General features: G+C 41.9%; 1 protein-coding gene and 2 pseudogenes across 1 annotated transcript; 1 reads left to right on the forward strand and 2 right to left on the reverse strand.

Moving 5' to 3' along the window:
• Positions 1–242: 242 nt before the first annotated feature.
• Positions 243–983, reverse strand: LOC147633094 (uncharacterized; annotated as a pseudogene).
• Positions 984–8,184: 7,201 nt separating this feature from the next.
• The window catches only part of LOC147633095 (uncharacterized), a 51,321-nt pseudogene continuing 44,496 nt past the window's right edge, over positions 8,185–15,009 (forward strand).
• LOC147633096 (xyloglucan endotransglucosylase protein 1-like) lies at positions 12,460–14,406 on the reverse strand. The gene is made up of 4 exons (XM_086805796.1): positions 14,067–14,406; positions 13,482–13,582; positions 13,032–13,225; positions 12,460–12,911 (listed from the first exon to the last, which is right to left on the reverse strand). Exons 1-4 carry the CDS (start codon positions 14,230–14,232, stop codon positions 12,527–12,529), a joined length of 846 nt encoding a protein of 281 aa, XP_086661922.1. The 5' UTR covers positions 14,233–14,406; the 3' UTR covers positions 12,460–12,526.

The raw sequence follows: 15,009 nt of genomic DNA on the forward strand, positions 1-15,009 counted from the left end.
CAAAAACCATTGTCCACCATCTTTGAACAATCCTATTTTACATTGGGTTGGATGGTCTCCGGTGACCATCATCAACATTCCATGAACTTTACACAATTGGGTATAACTAGATGGATCATCAAATATTTGTTCAATTGGATAGTTATACATCCCTTCAACTCCCTCAATGTAAAGATCTTGTAGCTCCTTGATTAGAGGTCTTAAAAAGGCACTAAATGTATCACTAGAGTTTCGAATTATTTTTAAGCAACTAAATGGTATAAATAATACTGGAATAATGTCTCATCGTTCCATCCTCTTTGTAGAATTTTAGAAAAGCAAGACCTTGGAAAGGTGGTATTTACTTTGTTGCATTTTGAGTTTTCACAAACAATTGGCAATTCATATTCAACATTTGGGTTCCAAAAGTCTTGAACCTCATGACACTTAGAACCATCCCAAAATTCATTTATCTTATCCATTTGTGTACTTATTTCTTTACCTAACCATCTTTCCTTTTTACGCCACATCATTAATAAATCATGATAAATTTTTTTACTTCTAACTAAGAGCTCAAGTTGTTTACCAATAGGTAGATAGTCAAATGCTAACATTTCCTTTCTTGGTTTATTACATCTACTACATCTCTCACAACAACCAATACAATCACGCTTCAATTTTCTCTTTCCTATGATGGAAGGGTAAGAACATAATATAATATTTTCAACATAGTTATCTTCTTTACTAGATTGAAGAAGCTCAACCTCATGCCGATTTTCATCTTCTCCCATACACAACTTATAACGTCCAGATTGCATCATTCCAAGTCCACTAAACATGGAGTTTAATTGCTCTCAGCATGCTGGAACTCTTATTCCATCAAGGTCACCATCCGAGGAGGCTAGCAATTGTACCAAGAGTTTACTCAAGCTTGGAGGTACGCATTCATTTGAACGTTTTCCAACCCTCGCTCCACCCATGTCTCCAAAAAGGAGCTTTAACATCTTACCTTGGGACCTATTTTGAACCGAGAAAAAGGAGAATGCTAGGTTGGAGTTTAACTTCCCCTTCTTGCCACCTATGTCCCATAACCCCTACATGGAGGCCAGCATGATCCTGAAGATGCATGGCCACCATCAGATTTTTAAACGAGCTCGAAGTCGTGTTATGGGTGTAGCCAAATAAAAGCTCAATGAGCTACAAAGACCAAACCACAAGAAAGTAACGCTAATTAAACATAATAAATAAATATTAAAACATTAAAACAACATAATAATATATACACCCAAACGAATATTAGGCCCAGTTCACATAAGGCGGCGGAAGGAATTTAAAAAGTGTAGAAGCCAACAAAAAGTTGCCATATGGACATTAGTGTTCACATAGAGCGGCGGAAGAGAAGGTTGAGAGGTGCCACATCGTGGAAGAAAAAAGGGAGTTTTGTTCCAACCCCCCCCCCCCCTTGGAACAAACTTCTTCCACCCTCCAACTTGGCAAAAAGTGCCATGTTGGCACCAATCAACTCTTGGCTCTACTTTCCATGTTTTTGTTTTATTCTTTCTTCCGCCGCCCGAAAGGTTCACACTGGGCGGCGGAAGAAAATTAGTGCAGTCTTCCTTCCGCCCTCCGTGTGAACACTCGGGTGGCGGAAGTGTGCATTTTTTAACTTTTCCACCTGGAATTGCTCATTTTTGAGTGTGTTTTCCGCCGCTTCACTGTGAACTGGGCCTTAAAAGCGTGCAGGTTTTACTTTCAATTCAGAGAGTCAGCGAACGATGGGACGTTGCCGCACGTCCGTCTGCAGACGTGCGAATATGACATGGCGAACTTTCTTGGCTCAACACGTGGCCGTCAACTGCAGCGAAGTTGGTTCTCAACCTGCAGGCGCGCTGCAGACGTGGCGTACTTTCTTGGTTCAGCTGCAAGTGGCCGTCAGGTGCAATATGGGGGCACCCGGCACGGAGCCTGGAGGTGTTCCGGACGTCACTCTTCCTCCACCACACGGTTGTGGTCGAGAGGCCGGAGGCGAGCCGAGTCTTCTATTCAAGCGAGGGCAAGCTGGTGAGAGTCATGGCATAGGTCTTTCGTAAAGCTGCTAGGCGAAAACACGCTGGTGGCTTTGTCAGCGGCACAAGCGGCTGCGCCGCCTCGTGATGACGTGCCTCTACCCGGAGGCTCTTCAGAAATTCGTGCCCAAGGTGGATCTTCTAACCCAAGAGCATCTGGCCCAGCAGTGGCACCCTGCGGCTACGCGAAGCCCGCCCAACAATACCCTCGTGCTTTACAGCCTACGCCCTCAACGTCGTATTGTTGGTGCACAAAAAAAGTTGACGGAGCCTCCTGCTGGGCGTGGAAGACGGCCAAGATCGAGACCAACTGGCGTCTGTCGTCGAAACCCTTATCTTATGCCTCATGAGCCTGCCCATCTACCTCCTCGGGACACGCTACTACAAAGCACACTCCGCACATGCCAAACTAAATAAGCTCCTGGGCGAGCTCATCTCCGAAAGAAAGAGGGAGACTGAAGCAGCTGCAAGCAGCCAAGTGCGCCAATCCGGTGAGTTCAAAGATCTGGTGTCCATCTTGATTACAGCCAAGGACGAGCAAAGCAACCCGCTCACTGAAACGGAGAATGAGGACCTCATGCGAAGTTGGTTCAGCAGGCAAAGCTAAGGCGGCCCCGTCAGCGCGTCAAACAGTTTTTGATCAAAAAGCAAGCCAATGCTATTACATGTAATACCCTAATGCTATCTATAATAGTGATCACCAGCTCTGTGCGCAGCAGCACCACGTACCGGCGTCGGACGAAGTTGGTTCTCTGCAACGTGCAGGCGCGCTAGCCGCGTTGGCATCCGACTGTGCGACCCCGTCAGCTGCTGCAGCTGCACTAGGCGTCCGTCGAGGGGCCAGACCGCCAGTCTTGCAGCGCATGCGAGCTCGTCAGTACGAACTGGGCACTTTCATCTCCTCACGCCTGGCAAAGCTTAGGCGTCCCGCAGCACGTACCAGGCGTCGGACAGTGGTGCGCGAGCTCTATTTTGTGTGCACAAAACAGAGTATGTGGGGAGCCTAGATCTGAGGCCTTAGAGTTCAAATGAGCTCAAATCCTTTCAAGGCCATCAATAGCAATTAGTCTAGTAGAGAGGATTAAGCCAAGAAACACAAGATTTGACCAAACAGTGAATGCTTAATCTCTGTTTTACCAAAGTCACCTTCAGATTTGATGAAGAGCTTGGATCTCACTATAGACTTGATCAAATCAAATTCTGACTTCACCAGCTTATAGAGCATGCTTGAAAACCCCCGGGGCTAAGAGGAATTAGACCCACTGCAATTGGAGAAGACAAGATGTCAATTTTTCTCATAAAAAATGGCGCTTGTAAAAAAGCATAGAACTGCAGCAGTGCGTGGCGGTTTGAGCTTCTATTTAGATGGGCTGGAGCACAACTAAGTTAGCTAGGTTTGCCTAAAAAGTGGCTTGAGCTAATTTGATGTATGATGGGAGATAGAGCTCCTCCAGCAGCTGGGGGTACAGAGGGTTAGTTGAAAACGAGGGAAAAATATTAACTAGTTACTAATCCTAATTAGCCAAGTGATTAGCAAGATAAGGGGCTCACAAATTAATGGATTCTAAGCTAGGCTCTGATACCATGTTAGAACTACAGCAATATGATAAGCTATGGTGGATCAAATGCTAGAATCAACATCATTAACAAAGAGATTAGATGATAATTAAGACGTAATTAGTGAGTAATTAACTAATAGCTTCATGTAGGCATGGATAATAAAAAACCAGCAAGTTCTCATTAGGCCAATGCCTCAATTTATAGAGTTTACATCCAAGTATCTAATCCCATTGATTTCTCCTTGATTCACTCCACCTCTTTTGCTTGATTCTCTCCACCTCTCCCAGAATATCTCCACACCTCCTAAATCTTCTCATGCTACCCTTTATTCTCTCCCAGTAGATTCTTCTCACCTTTTCACAGGTTCTCTCACATTTACAGATTTTCTTTTACAGCCTCTAGCCAAGGGCTTGTTCCCGCACACACCCTATTCACTTGTATATTTCAACACCGTGCACATCAGGTGGATAGTCCCTTGGACTAAAGATATTTGTAGCTTCAAAAAGCTTTAAATCATGAAAACGGCTATGCAAAGAAGATATAACTTTACCAACAAATTGTTTGTCAACATTAATACAATTGTCCCAAGTGGTTAAGTATCGACAATCATCTTTCTCCCCTAGAGTTTCATTGTGAAGAGAATACTTCTCACATCCTTCAGTGTCACTTTCACAAGTCATGCATCCATCTTTAACTTGTTCGAAAAATGCATAAATATGCAGCATAGCTTTGTTGAGTGGGAACATTTGGCGTTTTAAAAAACCCCAACTCCTGAACATTCTTTTGTCAGATAAAGGCTTGTCTCTAATAGCTATGAAGTACATGACTTGAAGAAGTACCTTTACCCTTGCAACCTTCTTATCTACCTCTGCTTGATCCATATTCTGTAGATGAATGTTTACAGGCACGGTTGATCTTCTTTCCTTTTCATCCCACAAGAACTTTGCTTTTTCATGTTCCTTTGACTTCTCATGCCCGTCTAATGAAGACCTTTGAAGCACTGTACTACCAACTGTAGCAAACACATTACTCATCTTAAAGAGAGTACACATACAACAATGTATTCTCTCTTTTCCATTTCCATCATGCACTGCATAGCTCCATGGGAAGTATACTTTCCAATGCTCTTTATAAGATCCCTGGCCTTTAGTTGCCATAGCCTCTGAGAGTACTCCCTTTCTAAACCCTTCAAGCCTCCATAGCTTGCTTGCCAAAGTGTTGTAGCCTTTCGGTATGGAGGCAACTTTGCAGCTATGGAGATCATCATCAACAAGGAGAGAGTACAACATCAAAGACAACAACAACACAGACCAAGATTCTAGCACTACTTCTACCCCTTTTGTAAGTGCACCTTCAAGCCCTATTGGGAGTACTAGCTTGGGATATTACCCACAAGCCCTACTAGAGGAGGCTTTGACATGAGAAAATCTGAGAGAACAGTAATGGCCTCTGTAAATGTGCCCCCTAGTCTTTCTTGGGAAGAGAGAGGTGGGCTTTGCAGTAAGGATGAGTCATCCTCATTCAAATCAGCTTGATGACTATGAAGAGGAGAATCTCTTTTTCTTTTTGGCAAGCTCTAATTTTGATTTCAGTGCAAGGTTTTCTGAAGCTAATGGAGGGCCACCTACCCCTCCCATGTCCAATGTGCAGAGGAGCTTTTCCATAATGGCAAAATCAGGCCGTTGAATAGACTCTATTGTTCCTCTGAGGTAGATATTTCATGTTCACCTATTCATGTAGATTATGATGGCTATTATGATTCCTTAATCTCTGTAGATTATGCTAATGATTGCAGGGGATCGCAATCATGCGGGCTGTCTGCACAGATGCAGCAGAGCAGAGCAACCAATGAATTAGAGGTTGGGGCATACAGAGCCCACCACAAGTGCTTTGGAGCAATGGAAGAAAAGCATGGGTAGGAAGGATACAACAAATGCAAGTGCAAATGCACATTATGATGAGATGAGAACAATGCAACACTGTGGAGGTGGCCATAGGAGAGCAAGGTCGTTATCTCCTCTGAGAGTGTTTCATATAGATGATATGATACAACCCATGCCATCTTTTGAAAGTGAGATTTACACCAATACTTCATCAGTTGATGATATAGAGGGCAAGTGCAAGTGTGCATGTAGAAATAGAAGGACGAGGATGAGCTAGAAGCTAAAAGAGCTGCTAAATATGGGGGATAGTAGGGTACACGAGTCATCTGGTAGGAGGGCCAAATGTGGAGACCATTTTGGGAGATGCCTAAATTGGGATAAATTTGGAGAAAAGACCATGGACAAATGTGGGGATGAAGTGTACAGCAAGAGCACCTCTAATTTGGAGAATGGTGGGGGCAAGCTAGACAGGAAATTACACAGCATCCCCCAAAGAAAACATGAAGCCACTAGTAGATCTTCTATCTGAGATACTACCAGCCCAATCAGCAGCAACCAACCTGCACTTGTCTTTAAAGTATTCAACATAATAACCATCGGGATTAAACCAAACCTGCAAACCCTACTCAATCATGTGGCCAACTGAAACCAGATTCTTTGTTATGTTCGGAACATGAAGTACATCTGCAAGGTACTTCACTTTGCCATCCTGCATAGACAATGGCACATCTCCAACATGGCAAATTGGATGAGCAGTGTCATCCCTTGTTTCCACAAAACCTGGTCTTTCAAGGTTCTTCATCTCCTTGAACCACTCCCCATGACTTATGTGGTTCGAAGCACCTGAATCAATGTACCATACATCATCTTTATGTGCCACTTCAACATTTTTAGACGGCATTAACGACATGCTGCATAACAAATAACCTTTCATTATCCTCATTGTTTCTGCTCGAGGATGCATAGTTGTTTTGCTGCAATTTCCCATTTTGCATGTCAGCCTGCTTCTTATAGCAATCTGCCTGCACATGTCCAGGCTTACCATATTAAAAGCATCCACGTGTATCATTATACTGCCTTTGCCAATTTCCACGACCTCTTTGACTCCCCCTGTCTCTGAACTGGCCTCTTCCACCTGCGTGTTGTTGTTGTTGTTGTTGTGAATTCTGGGACTGTTGTTGTTGCTACTGTTGGCCATAATTCTAATTACCTATTCACCTACCTCCTTGACCACGTCCATGGCTTCCTCTACCTCATCATCTTCCTAAACTTGTGTAGAAGACCTGTTGCTGTGAACTGTTTTTGTTTTGTGAAGATTGTTGGTCTTCACCCAAGCTCTTCTCTTCTATAATCAACATAGACACCAAATCTATGAAATTTGGAATGTTTTTTTGAGTCTGAATAGATGTCTTGAACGCCTTGTATTGTGGCCCGAGACCACGTAGACAAACTTTCACCTTATCATCATCATCTACTGAAACACCAATAGATGCAAGGGATTCCACAATACCCTTTATCTTTAATGCATAGTATGAAGTTCATTCTTCAACTGTATCTTTCGTGCCTTGGTATTCGTTTCATAGCGTTTTACCAAGGTGTCCCATGCCTCCTTGGGGGACTTGGCATCCTGTATGTGCCCAATCATGGTGTCATGTATACTTATAGAGAGCCAATACATAACTTTTCTGGCTCCTTGGTTCCAATCCTTGAACTCTTTCACATCTGCAGTAGTCGGATTGATGTCCGGTATCTTCGGTGCCTCTTCATGCTCACCTTCTATATAGTCCCAGTAGCCCTTTCCCATGAGGAAATTTATCAGCCTGAACCTCCAAGCATGGAAGTTGTTCTTATCAAGCTTCTCAGCAACAATCTAGTTCATGCCATCATTTGACATCTTGCCAGACACACAAATTTACCAGAAACAGCACTCTGGTTTGTCCTGTACAAACTGCTGTATTTTCTGTAGCGGTATTGTAGTACACTCAAATGTCACAACCAGTGACCTCAATGTGCATACATACACCCAATGTGGCAACTATTGACCTCCTTGTAGCACACACAATGTCTGCACAGCCAATCTGTCTTTCTGTAGTTCTTAAAACAGAGTTTTGCAGAGAATCGATGACTTATCCGTAGTGCTCGAAATTGCCTGCTTTCTGAAAAACGGAGGTCCTGACGCGCCTGAAACGCATTTTCGGCCCAAAAAATGTCGTCCGATAGGATAGTATAGCTACCCTATAGCTTTACTCCCTCGAAGAAAACTCCTCAATCGAAAGAGTAGTTAAAGCTCTTACCCTCGTACTGCTTCCTGTGCTTCTCTTGCTTTGCAGCTCAGCCCTTAGCATGCACCACGCTCTGATACCATGAAAAGATGCAGGGGAGAAGAAAGCTTGAGCTCTTGCAAGCACACACACACTCATAAAACCCTAAAAGAGAACACACAAGGTCAGAGGCTAAAAATCTTCTTCACTCAACACTGAACACACACTATACAAAAATAAGAGTACTCACATATGAAAAGGTACTCGGCACAAATTCTTGCAATTCGTGCTTCCTATAGCCATCAAGGATTGCCTTAATAATGACATTATAGCCATAATTTATAAAATTGGTACAGTGGTACATTGGATATCAAGGAAAGAGATTAGTAGAGATACATGGAAGCAGCACGGTTAAACTCCATCGAGGTTGTTACAATGGCTAAGAAATACTTTCCAACAAGTATTTTAACCATTCAATTGCACTTGCGAGTTCATGTGGGTGATGAAGTTGCTGTGGTTGGGGTTGTCCATAGTCGATGGATGTTGTTCTTGGAGAGATTTATGAAGAAACTTAAAGGATTTGTTCGTCAAAGAGCTCGTCCTGAAGGTACTATGGCAGCGGGATGGCTTGTTTAAGAATCACTTGTATATATAACTGAATTTCTCAGTACGTCTGATCCGGATTAACCAAGATTATGGACACAAGAAGAAGATGATCGACTAGTTGGGAAAGAGCCACAAGACGATATATGCGTCGAAATAACCGTGGAAAAAAGTGTCGAAATCATGGTGGAAAAAAGTGTCGAAAAGTGCATGGGAAATAGCGTGGAAATAAGTGTCAAAAAAATAAAATTCCCACGCTCTTTTCGACAGATATTTTGACGATCGCTACTTTTCATTCAAATTCAAAATGTTTCGAGATCTTACGTGCCCCCGACATTTCAAATTACCTATCACCGACTACCACCCTCCACAAACAATTAAGGGAGGATTCCCCTTCAAAAATAAGCATTCGTTCCCGTTTTTCAAATCAATATGGAAACCATGGACGATGCCATACCCTCAAATTTTGTTGATTTAGAGGAGAAGACACTTTGGCCATGTACTCGCTGCAAATACCAAGTGGCTTGACATCGACGAATTTGCAATGATCATACAAAAAAATAAGAAATATTTTCGGTGGAGCGATTGGAACATCTAATTAGTGGCAATGCGCGCTTCAATAATGACGAACTAGTGGATATCCAGCCTAAACGATGGAGACTAACAAGAGTACAAAAGAGGTGATCCAACAATCCGAGGAACTTGAGGTGGATTCAGATAAAATACTACAACATGGCATGGATAACATGATAATGCCTTACATTGATCTGCCAAACAATCTTGGTTTAATAGAATATGCATAATCAAGATGCAATCTCACAAGCTTGTCAATTATTCTTATCTCTACATGCACAGTGCATATGTGAACATTCTTAAGAGAGATAGGAAGAATGGAATCCCAAATGTTTTCTTTATTCTTGATCTTACTCAGATCTATAGAGTCTCCCATTGGGACTCTCCTTGCTGGTCGCAAACTACTCCACTCTTTTGATCCCATACCTTCCATACAACAAATGCAAGGATACTTTGCATTAGCCTCATTGCATATTCCAAGTATACATTTGATAGTCTTTAAGTCAGCACCCAAATGCCATTCCACTTTGAAATTGCCAACTCCATCAACTATGAACATATCTCCAGTACTTTGGGATTGAATGATATTAGGGATACCTGTGTGGGAGAACAACCATTTGAGGGTTTGATCTAATTTTCAGTTGGTATCTTAGCTGCACCAACCCACCAAAGCTCCATCTCGGACTGTGTTTTATGTTCTGGTTCCTCTCCTCTACCATTGCTGTACTCAATTGCCATGTTCATGATAGATATGCTCGCTCTTTCCATCTTTTGTCCTTTTTGGATCCGTACCTCATCCAGCTTCAACACAAACTTTAGCACACCACCACATTCTTCTACAATAATTTTATACATATGCACCATTGCAATTTGTACTTTTCTAAGATCCACCCATATATTGTTGAAAGCATTACAGACAAATGTACTCTTTTTCTTCTGCTTCTCATAAGGCATTATCCCTTCAATATGTATGTACTCTCAAAAAATACTCGAAATTTTTCGATTCATAGTAGTCCTGGTAGTGAAACTGAAATAGATTTTGGCAAACCAAAAGCCCTTATTCTCTTGCATCTAAGATTTTGGAACCATAATCTAGAAAGAGCTTGGTAGCCTTTGCGAGGACTAATACCACAGTGTCACAAGTCTCTACTATTTCATCTGGTTTCACAATGGTCCTTAAGTCTCTTACCAACTCTTTGAGAGTAATATCTCTCAAATTTGTATTCTCTAGAGATTGAAGAATTCTGACCAGGTCTGCCTTGTTCATGGTTTCAATGAGAAGCTTGATTATTCTCTCCTCATTTCGACGGATATTAATATCTGAAATGTGAGACACATTTCTTTGCAAGGTTGAGTCTCCTCTTTTTAGCCCCACTACTTCTAGACAACTCACTTATATTCTTTAAAGTTCTCTTCCTCTCTCTGAATCCTCCTAGGGTTTCTTTCAAGTTTACTAGTTTCTCTTTCAAGGAGTGGTTTATAGCTTCTATCTCTCTAATCTTATCATAAAGCTCTGAAATAGTTTTCTGAGATGTTAATAAAGTTTCTTTCAATTGATGCATTTGGATTGAGCACATAGAAGATGCAAAATATAACTTCATACAGTAACCAAGCAGACCATCAAAACCATCTCCAATAAATCTAATCAAGTCATGAACATTTACAAATGGAGGAGGTCTACCAGTTGAAGGATCATTGGGATAAATACTTCTATCCACCCACAAATCAATGTGCTTCATTCCCTCTAGTCATAGTATGTTTGCCTCATCTTTGTCCAATAATGCTCGGTGATGAATACTTCTCCAAGATGAATAGACCTGATCTATGTTAATAGCAAGTTTGTATCTGCGTTCTCTTGCATTGACGAGAGAAAAAACGGATGTGTTTTGGTGGGAATGTTTGTACAATAGATGTTTCAAAAGTTGAAATAATACTGAGAATAACGACTAAAAAGTACCTCTGACATGATTTAAGGAATGTTAGTATTTATTGTGGCCCATCTCTTAAATGCACCAAAAGTGCCGCTGAACGGCCAAATTTGGAGGTCTCATTCTACTAAAACCTCAGCTAATTAGTGTTTTAATCAAAACCTTAAATGGCCCTTTTTTTTTCATTTTTTGCCATAATGTGTCTTTCACATAAAGGCCCATGTATTCATTCTTAACACTCTCTATGGAATGTGATCTGCAAGTGGGCCACACAAACGTGTATAAGTAACCTTATAGGGTGTCTTTGAAGAGGTGTTTTGCTTCCTAGTTTAAATTCAAAGAAGATACTATGTTGTGACAGAAGACCTTGCTTTATGAATTATGTTTCTAAATTGATATTTCTGGCCTCCATTCATCAACAAAATTTCTCTAAGGGTACCTTAGGAAAAATCACAACCTATCTCTTGGTCATTAAACCAAGATGGCTTAAGTTTGCCCACTCATTGAATTGACTGTCTTACATGCCAAGTCCTAAAAGTAAATGTAGCACTATTTGTAACTACAGAAACATTCAATCTTTAAACTTACATTTTACTTCTGAATTCAATGGTTTCCAACACATTTCATGATCATCTTACTAGATTAAAAAGTGCAGTGCTGAGGTTTCCATCTTTGGGTGTAGGGAACAAACCTGAGATAATCACAAGGGCTCCGTATGACCACAACTATCAAGGAGGGAAGGTTAAGGAAGACGTCTACACAAACAAGGGTGCAAGTAGGCCTCCTTGTAAGGCCCGATGGTGGTAACATGTAGAGAATTAAAATGTGATGTGTGACATCACACATCCTATTTTAACCACTTCTCATGTCGCCCCCTTTCTAGCTCAACAAAATGCATACTTCATACATCTGTAGACTTTGGTTAAATTCCTATGGGAGAGGGACACTTTTAATCATCAACATGTGTCAATTGAAGGCCATGGTGCATGGTTGCCCTCAACGAATTTTGATGATCTGCATAAGATGTATTCGGGAGTCCACAACTTATCATTATGATGACAAGCTCTCATGTGATGTCATGTGCTCATCAAGAAAAATGGCCAAGGAATGCTATGCCGATTGTAGCCCCTCTTCTAGATATTGTCTTCCCTAGTTTTTGGCACCCAATTTTCCGTTGTGAGTCCATCTTGAGTTCCCAATTTTGTGTTGTAAATGCCGCTTGATTGGCAAGTATGTGGACTACCTATGACTCTCTCTTCTTGAAACTCACAATCAATATTTATATGGTTTGGTGTCAATGTACTTATAAATGTACCAAAAGATATGTGTTGAAGTAAAACCACTATGCTCTCTTTTGTTCTGTTGCAGCTGGACCAACAAATGGTGTATTTAATGGTTGCATAACCAGAGACATAATTTGAAGAATTAAGTCTGTTTAAGCATTTAAACGAGTTGTCCTCTGCATGGCTTTACCTTGTGTGAGAAATAATATTGGTGTATTTAATGATTACATAAGTAGACTCAATTTGTAGAAAAATCCGTATTCCGTTAGCAACATTTAACTTGGCCACTATGCTGATAATAAATCGTGATATTCTTATTGGTGTTTTTATGTATAACTGAATAATAATAATATTTCTGAGAAGTTAAAATGCTTACAAACAACATCCCTTTCATGCAGCAGCTCTGCACTCTGAGGGGGGCGTTGCATAGCGTGCGTGGTCTGTGCAATAATTGTACACCATATAGTTTCTCTCCACCCAAGCCAATTTAGCAGCGTCGAGTGTGACAGGGGGAGCGGGGCTACCGACGGTGTTACAAGCGGCTATACCGCTACTACTGCTGGACGTGGCGACACAGGCATTGGCATTGAAGTTACGGTAGCTGGCGACGAAGGGGGCGTGGGTCCAGTCGATTTTGACCTGGCCGCCACGAGTTGCCCACTGGTCGCCGTTCCAGATGCTGGAATAGACGCCCATGGGCTGCTTGTCCAAGTAGGCCTTCCCAGAACTCTCCTGGTTAGGGAAGGCGCGGATGGGCGTGCCATCCACGAGGAACCTACAAGTAATTATGCAGGCAAAATGAGATGAGAACGCACGTATCTTTCTTTCTGTTTCCAAAAAGAAGAAGAAGAAGCGAAGGGCTATCTATATAGGTAGGCTTAATTTTTGTGCTTACAGGATTTGTTGTTTGGTCCAGGAGACGGAGTACGTGTGGAAATCGGCCGTGGGGTCGAACCACAGGAAGATGCGCTGTTCCCGGCCCCCCACTCCGCTGGCAAACACATTGGTCTGCAGAATGTAAGGCTCCCCAGACACGTTCCCCAGAAACTCGAAGTCCAGCTCGTCATGGTACGCCGATTGCGAGGAGAGCTGCACCACCACGTACACACGAGAAGCATATTTATCGTCATATAAAGCTCATGAACGTGTACACGGCCACGTTTCAGCTCAGATAATCAATGATAAAACCAGATCATTAAAACAATATAATCAATGTCCTCTTACACAGATGCACATTTAATAATACACTTATTTTAGCTGATGAACACACGGCAACCTGAGTATTCCTCACAGCTAACCATATCATGAACTAAAACAAGTATGCACATTTCTTTAATACACTTACGTAGTAGGCCGTCACCGTCCCTGCAGAGTCTCCCGGAACCAGCTTGATTTGCATGTCGATGTTGCCAAACAGATACTCCTCCTTAGATTTGAACCCGGATCCTGCCAACGTTAGACGCATCAACTCAACGGAACGATTTATATAAAGGCATTCATTAAATACATTAATGAATGACAGGTCAAGCTCGCAGTAGACGCTAGCTTATAAGACATATACTAATTGGACTATAGATCATCAATTATCTGAGACTCGTAATGCTCGCAGTAGTCGCTAGCTTAGAAGACATATAATAATTGGACTATAGATCAGCAATTGTCTCTAGCTCGTAGATGTACATTATTAATGAACCTGCCAAATCAGCAAGACTAGCAGCTGCTCTACTGCATTGCATTGGACATTTGTTTGATTAAGTGCAGCCTGCAAGGATATTAACCTTCATGACATCTCGATATTCGATATCAAGCTCTACAGAATTATAATTGGTAACTCGATCACCACCATTAAGGCTATAACAACATATGATTCGATTAAATACACGTACGGTTGATAGAAACCTTCACATTTTGGATGGAGATAATATTGTACCCGAATCGCTATCCAAGAGTAGCTGAAGCTGCTCTCCTCCATTCAATACCTTCACTTTGGATGGGCTCCAAGTGACTTGGAAGTCACGGAAGAAGTCACCGGTTGCAGCAGGCATGATGAGCACCGCCAGCAAGCCCAAAATGAGGAAGACGATTCTAGTCGACATTCCTTCTATCTTTGCTTTTGAATCAAAACAACGTTAAACACACACTGTACCCCAAAGAATGTGATGAATGACTGAGAGAGAGAGAGAGAGAGAGAACGCCTAATGGATTTGCATTTGTGGGCTGAGGATGGAGTCAGTCCCTTTAATATAGCTCAGCAGCTTATTCACAACACTCGACCAAACACATCATAGAGTGAGATCAAATCAAGGTGAGCCATCACTCTCAAAATACACATTATAGAGTGAGATCAAATCAAGGTGAGCCATCACTCTCAAGGCACCAGCCCATTTATAAGGGATACATAGTCATGTGCAGTGAGTAGAAAAGGGGAGCTATCTCCCTTATTCATATCTCAACAACAGCAAAACAAGTATTGCTGCATATGTCATCTATATACTGTGCACAATTGTTTGCCCCATCATGCATGTTACTAGCGCCTAGCTATGGCCTAGCGATTTGGAGTGGACTCCCAAAGCGCCAGCTCGCTTATTCGGACTAGTCGAGTAAAATCATTGGCAACGTCCTATCGAAAGCCTTTGTCCCTTATATGACCGTCGCATTCGCGGGCTCCAATATTGGCTAACGCCGAGTAGAATTATTTATTGACAACTCCCTGTAAAGAGCTCTTCCTACTACAAAGGTTACACACAAGTATACCTTTACCACCACCACTAGTCAAATATCGCTTCAAAACTATAACCATTCACTCTAAGAACATCCTTCAAAAAGACTCTCTCTTTCCTACAAAGGTTACAAGTACACCCTTACCACACTCA

Source organism: Cibotium barometz, chromosome 12 (assembly GCF_041138505.1).
Source record: "Cibotium barometz isolate CiBa-2024 chromosome 12, ASM4113850v1, whole genome shotgun sequence".
In the NCBI taxonomy this organism is placed as follows: domain Eukaryota; kingdom Viridiplantae; phylum Streptophyta; class Polypodiopsida; order Cyatheales; family Cibotiaceae; genus Cibotium; species Cibotium barometz.